This window comes from Oncorhynchus mykiss, chromosome 14 (assembly GCF_013265735.2).
Source record: "Oncorhynchus mykiss isolate Arlee chromosome 14, USDA_OmykA_1.1, whole genome shotgun sequence".
Lineage (NCBI taxonomy): Eukaryota > Metazoa > Chordata > Actinopteri > Salmoniformes > Salmonidae > Oncorhynchus > Oncorhynchus mykiss.
This window is the reverse complement of record NC_048578.1, coordinates 1,956,020-1,962,732: the sequence shown is the minus strand read 5'-3', so window position 1 is coordinate 1,962,732 and position 6,713 is coordinate 1,956,020. Positions and strand designations below refer to the sequence as shown.

Sequence of the window (6,713 nt, the reverse complement as noted above, 5' to 3'; positions counted from 1 at the left end):
AAAGAGGGAAAAAAGACAGTCCGACCTTTGAATAAACATGAACTTCGCCGAGAGTATTTCTGAAGAGGTCTGGGATTGAGGCCCCTAGCAGCAAGCATCTGAAAGCAGTCTTCATTGATTCACTCTAGTTCACCGCTAGTGCCTTAATATAGCAAGGTCAAGGTTTACATTCCTGTCTACAACAGGAACCATATTGTTAGAATTAAATGAGAGGGAGAGTGAATCAATTACAATCTGTTGATCAATAAAGATATCTAACAACTGTTTCCTTTATAGGATCCATGGATTGAAGGAAATCCTTTGTGACAAAACCACTCAAATGTTCCAAACATATTAGTCACTCAACCTCAAATTGTGAAGCAATTTATAATATTTTATCCTATTTTCCAGTGTGAACTGATCAGAGTGATTGATAGCTTCTGTTGTAAAGCTATTGCATTCCATTGCCATCTCTCCTCCTCCCAGTCCCATTTGATATGAGGAGAGGAGGAGTATGGTGGGGACTGTGGGAGCTAGCTGCCTCATTGGTGTGCAAGACATGTCCAACCCCTCATTCTCCACAGCACCAGTAAACAGCAACACAGAGGCCCATTGTGCCCAGGCAAAAAAAATCACTCAGAAGGAATGAACAGAACTCTCACTCAGTCTCACTCATACCAACTCAATGGCCTCTGCTAGTTACCCACAAGCACAAGCTCACTTACCCACAAGCAGAATGTCAGTATTATAAGATAAGACTCACATAATTAACTTTTTCATGGTCAGTGTTCTGTATTGAAAATGTTTAAGCATAAAATCCAGGATTCAATCAAATCAGAAGGCCAGTTATTGCTAACTTCAATTCCCAATTTGTGTTGGTTCTCAGTAGACACTTATACACTTATTTCATTAATCTATTTGACCAATGTGATTAACAACCTGTGATAAAAAACAACAACAACAACACTGTGCACTCTTTACAAAGTCAATGTGAAATCCAACAAATCAAGTGAAAAGTCCCCACACTGTAGAATCCATTGAAAATGCACAAGCTGAAAAATATCTGCAACATTGACAGTGACACAATAGTAGCTACTTGAAGCAGCCAGGAAACAGAGTGAGAGAAAAAAAACAGCAGAACAATCTGGGCTTGAAGAAGGTATAGGTCTACAGCAGACCTCAAAGCAAATGTCACCTGAAGGGCAGAATATAAACTTGTCTCCTTAAAACCATTAGAAACAAGACATGTTGTGTATGAGGAGCTTTGAGAACTAATCATAATTTGTGCCTTTCAAGTAAGCTCCTGGAGAGCTGTAGTTTTTATCACCCTTAAATCAGAATATTGAGATAAATAATCTACACTTTTAGTGGACACTGCTTCTCTCTAACTGTTGGGTAGAAAATAATAAGTGTGAAATTAATGGTATTCCTGTGAGGGCCCTTGGTCGATAAATTCGTCATTCGTGCCAAAAGTACTCATCAAATTCCTCATCAATACACATTGGTCTATGGATTCCATCAAAGAGAGAGATGTTACCGCCCCCAAAGCACCCAACCCCTCATCACATGGGAGCACACACACAAACACAAAGACAGACAGTTATAATCTTAATAATGCTCACCTCAAATTCAGACTTGACAAAGTGCTTCGGTGAAAATGGAATTGCTCTTCTGGCACTTGTATTGCTCATCTATAGCATACAATCTTATGCAATTCGCTAAACTGTACATCTTGAAAGACACTTAGATATTCAAAACATTATTTACCATACATACCCTCTTCAATTATGTTTAATGTAATGGACAAATAATTAAATTGTACATAAAGATTCTTAAAATACAGCAAATTTCCATTTGCAGAAAGCAAAGATAAAATACTCGGAGTGCAAAGGCACTTCTGGAATAAATGGATCGTCATGTGGACAGAACCTTTACATGTGTTTGACACTCATTATTATATACAGGAATGTAATTTCTCAATTATTCATCTAAAAATGATATTTGTTTCCACAGAGAAAATAAAATATATTATATAAAATGCACACAGCCGTATTATACATAGTTCTTGCGGTACCTGCTACAGTCTTTATATTTAAAGTATAATAAATATGTTAAACCTCCAGTAATATAATATAACTGTCTGCATAAAGGGCTACGTTGACTCAATACAGCTGGAAAATAAAAAAAGATAAAAAGGCTTAGGTTGCTTTGTTTGAGTTGGACTCGTCAATTTGTGGAATACATAGATACATACCGATGTAATACGTGTGATGATAGTAAGTAGGGCCATATCTTACAACTGACTCATTGCAGTATGTTTTTCCAGAACTTCGAGGTAGTCTGGTTCTGTTTTTAGCTTCCCAGGCAGCAAAGGGTGTTCATTTTTTGATTGTTCAGCATAATACTTTCGTGGAGTCCCATAGAGAACAGTTTTATTCAACCTGTCCTGTTTGTGTCGTCTAGTAGTTTCAAATGGAGGAATGAATTGTCTTTTCGGTAAAGTGCAGAAACTGTAATTCTGATCGCCAGCAGTCGGAAGCTCCTTAACTCTCTCTGCAATGTTTTGATAAAGCAGCTCCGGCTGTCGATTGCCACAAGATTGTTTCTCATTGAGTTCCACTGTGCTTATGGTATATGGGCTTGGGGGCAACTCCGACTTTTTCGGGTCCATGGTGCTGAAAGTTAGCTCTTTTAGATTCCTATAGTACGCCACCTGCTCGCTATCTTTCTGCATGTAGATAGGGTTCTGACACATCTGGCTAGCGGGGGGAGGGATGTAGTTATACACATGTGTCTCTGTTTTGTCTGCAGTGGGCTCTGAGCTATATGAACCATACTGTACGTGGAAAGAGTTTATATCTAAATGATTGGCACTGGCGGGGACGCTATCAATTCCTTTGCGTCGTTTGAGGACGAATACAAAAAGACCAGCCCCGAAGCAGACCGACAGAATGAACACCACGAGCAGTCCCAGTATGAGAACAGACAGGGGCACCTCCGCGTGCATCTCGGGTATCTGCTCTTCTGTTGACGTGATGGCAAGCGGGGGAGTGGAGTCGGTGCTGGGACTGACCGTGGGGGCCTTGGTTAGGCCTACTGTGACCTCGTTAGGCTCGGGACAAATTGCGTCATTACGCAGAGATCTGAGCAGCCGCCCTGCGTGTTTGGAGGGCGAATCACATGTGATTTCATTTACCACTACACTGGTGCTGGACAGCTCCATCCAGTTTTTAAGGGCGACGATGTCGCATGTGCAATCCCATGGGTTCTCCTGCAGATCGATCTGAATGAATGCGGAGAGCTGGTCGAGCACACCGCGCACCGGCAGGTGGGAGAAGTGATTGTTCCTCAGGTTCAGTCTTGTTAGCATAGTCCCCCAAAATATATTGTCGGGAAGGGATCTTAGTAGATTGTTGTTTAGGAACAGCAGCTGCAGATTCTGTAATGAGTTAAACGTCTGTGGTAAAATGTCCTTGATGACATTGTACTCCAGGTATAAATATTGAAGGCTCTGCAGCCCTACGAATAATGATTGGGATAGACTTTCAATGTAATTGCCATTGAGGTAAAGTCTCCGTAGATTAGCCAGGTTGTCAAAGGCCCCGTCCTGAATAACAGCTATCCTATTATTTCCTAAATGGAGGAGCTCGAGTGTACTGTATTCGGTTAGGTCTGTTCTATATATGGTATGTAAGTAATTCCCTGTTAAATGCAATTTCTTTGGATAGGAGGGTGTAGGGGTAAGGTCTGTTATATTATGCAATTTCCTCTCCTGGCAGTTGATATTTAATCCAGTGTCTGCGTTCTGGGAGGTACAGACGCATATACTAGGGCAGGTCATGGGAACAGGGGACCTAGTCTGATAAACCATTATAGGCCCCAGCACTTGTTTGTCCTTACCAGACGTTACCCGTTGTGTAGGGCGATTTCTCATTTTAGGGGGACGAGAGGCCCGTGGGGCTTTTGTTGGAGTGACACCGGGGTGTAGGGTGGGAGAGGGGCCGTCGTATTGGGAATCAGAAGGGGGCTGCATTGCGCGGTGATTCGAATCACCAGCATTACGTCGGGGGCATAGATCTTGCCTAATCAATTGTGTAATGTCCTTTCCATGCAGTCTAAAGGGGGTCTCGCACACGATGTCCCCTACAAAGACCGAGATGGTGTCCAGCCAGGCTTTTAAGGGTATCAGATCACAGGTGCAATTCCACGGGTTCTCCTCCAGTTGGATCTCCATAATGCCGCCTATGTGCTCCAGCACACCAGCAAAAGGCAACATTTTAAGCCGGTTCCCCCTTAGATCCAAATGCGTTAACATAACGAAACGAAATACATTGTTGGGAAGAGACAGCATGAGGTTGTCGTTGAGAATCAGCACTTTCAGTTTATTTAATTTGCCGAATGCACCTGCTTCAATGGCGCTGATGTAATTATAATCTGCCTGTAAATACTCCAAACTCTCTAAACCAGCAAAGGTGACTTCCTTGATTATCTCCAAGTTATTGTTGTTGAGATGAAGTCGTTTTAAAAACCTCAGTCCAGTAAAAGCTCCAGTCTGTATCTCCTGTAACCCGTTGTTTCCCAGGTGAAGGGATGTGACATTACCATAATTGATAAACTCGTTCGGATTAAGTCTCGAAAGAAAGTTTCCATTGAGAAAGAGTTGGCAGATTTTGTTCGGTGGAGGCTGAAATAGACTCACCGTTGTAAACCCTTTGTTTTCGCAGTTAATGCTCAATATATTCTCTTTTTCCTCACAGGAGCAGCGGTTCTTACAAATTTCTTTCGATGTTTTGCGGCTGTCTGTCTTCGATGCGAAACTGGTCACAGTTAAAACGCTGAGCAACAAAACGCTGTTCAGCATTTTTACAACAATGTTGCTGAATTATCCAGCATCAACGTTGTATGAGCCTTGGAGTTGGGAATTTCAGTAGGGACATGTAACCCAAATTAACACAACATTAGTGTAAAAAAGGTACCAGGGCGCACGGACGCGCAGGTCTCTCCATTGATCTTCGTTACAACCCAACAGGCAAATTAAACCAGGAATCATTCATCGGATACGTTCTGCGACAGGCTTGAGTGGGCACATTGTCTGTTAGTCAGGGGATAGCTTCGCAATGTAGGCTACCGCAATCCCCGGTGATACCCACGACCATTCATGCAGCAGTTTCAAGCATTTCCGTAGCAGCACAATCAGAAACAGTGAGATAGATACTCACTCAGCGACAGAGATTGTACAGTCTCTGCTCGCCTTGATCCCACGAAATTCCATTCGTCATTAAGTACAATTTCGTTCTTGACAAAAAATTAAATGTATGTAGCATATCACTTGGAGTTTTCCTTCACTTTCTCGATAAAAACACTGAGAGATCCAACTCTGAGAGAGACTGGATACTGAGGAATAACGGGCTGAAGCATTCTCTGCCTGCGCATCCGCAGAGGGCTATCTATGCCTTAGAATTTCTGCTCTACGTCCTCCCACATTCAAGGAATTCAGCCCTACGTCACTAGCATCGACAAAAGTCATACTTGAAAAGTTTTCCATTCTTCTCATAGTAATTGTAAAAATAGCATTATTTTTCAGGCTAGGATTACTGGTACCTTGGCTACTAATGAAAACAGCAGTAGTAGGATAGTTTATAATAAACACCATGCTAATGTTATGATAATAAACATTGTCACAGGGTAATATAAATTCAATTGGAATACAACACCTTTTTGTAGAGTTAACGACATTAATGGGAACTTCAGAAAAGTAGTGTACTACAATTTAATTAGATTTTATTTCCCCTACAAAATGCATGAGAAAATATATGAAAAATGAATCTTCAATACAACCTTCAGTTGTATTATTATTTTGAATGATTTAGAAACCAAGCTCAGTATTGTAAGTGGAATCTTGTTTTTTGCACACCACTAGGGGGAATACGCACCTCTACCGTTTGAATAGGGCTTCAACACACACACATATGCACACCCAATTCAAAAGAGTAATGTGTTTTCTATATAGTGACTGTGATAAAGTAACCTAAAGTAGCAGGCATAGAACGAGCCTGAGCAAACGGATGTTAGGTTGAAAATACTGTATCCGTAAACCCGATGTTAGTATAGGCTAGTGATTAACTAATGTGTCTCATGGGCAAGGGGTGTTACAGGAAGCAACATTTCCTTTCATAAGATACCCAGAGGCAATGTAATTATTATCCGTCGGTTAAACCTTATTGGGGGCATGAGATCCCTCCGAGCAGTTACCAAAACAATGGCGGACAATTTCTCTCCGCTTGGATCACACTTTGACAACCCTAAAACCAGTAGTAACCACCAACAATGACATTTATCTTAAAATTAAAATAAATATCTCATTTTCCTGGACCCCAATAAGATTGTTGCCGAGGAGGGCTTGTTTAGCTAACTTAAGGGTTTGAGTCACCTCAGCCATTTTTTTTATAAAACAGGTCAGCGACCAACACTAGCTAGCTAACGTTAGCTAGACATGTCACATAGGCATCAGAAGCCAGCTGGTTAGATATGGTTCAACCATGGACAACAACAACAACTGACTACTAGTTCGTTTTCACCAAAATATGTTCAACTCATGGATAGTTTATCCAGTGAACACTGCATTTAGAAGTATAGCTACTGACTGACATGTAGATAGCTAGCATGCTGGCTAACACTGGCCAGGCAGTAGTCAACTAGCTAGCTAACAGTTAGCCAAACTCAAGAGCTAATGG

The 6,713-nt window shown here is 41.5% G+C and overlaps 1 protein-coding gene across 1 annotated transcript; it reads right to left on the bottom strand.

The window, feature by feature from the left end:
• Positions 1–746: 746 nt before the first annotated feature.
• On the bottom strand, positions 747–5,417 carry LOC110488544 (SLIT and NTRK-like protein 2). Its single transcript, XM_021560777.2, has one exon. The coding sequence runs from the start codon at positions 4,838–4,840 to the stop codon at positions 2,273–2,275; it is 2,568 nt and encodes an 855-aa protein (XP_021416452.2). The 5' UTR covers positions 4,841–5,417; the 3' UTR covers positions 747–2,272.
• Positions 5,418–6,713: the final 1,296 nt, after the last annotated feature.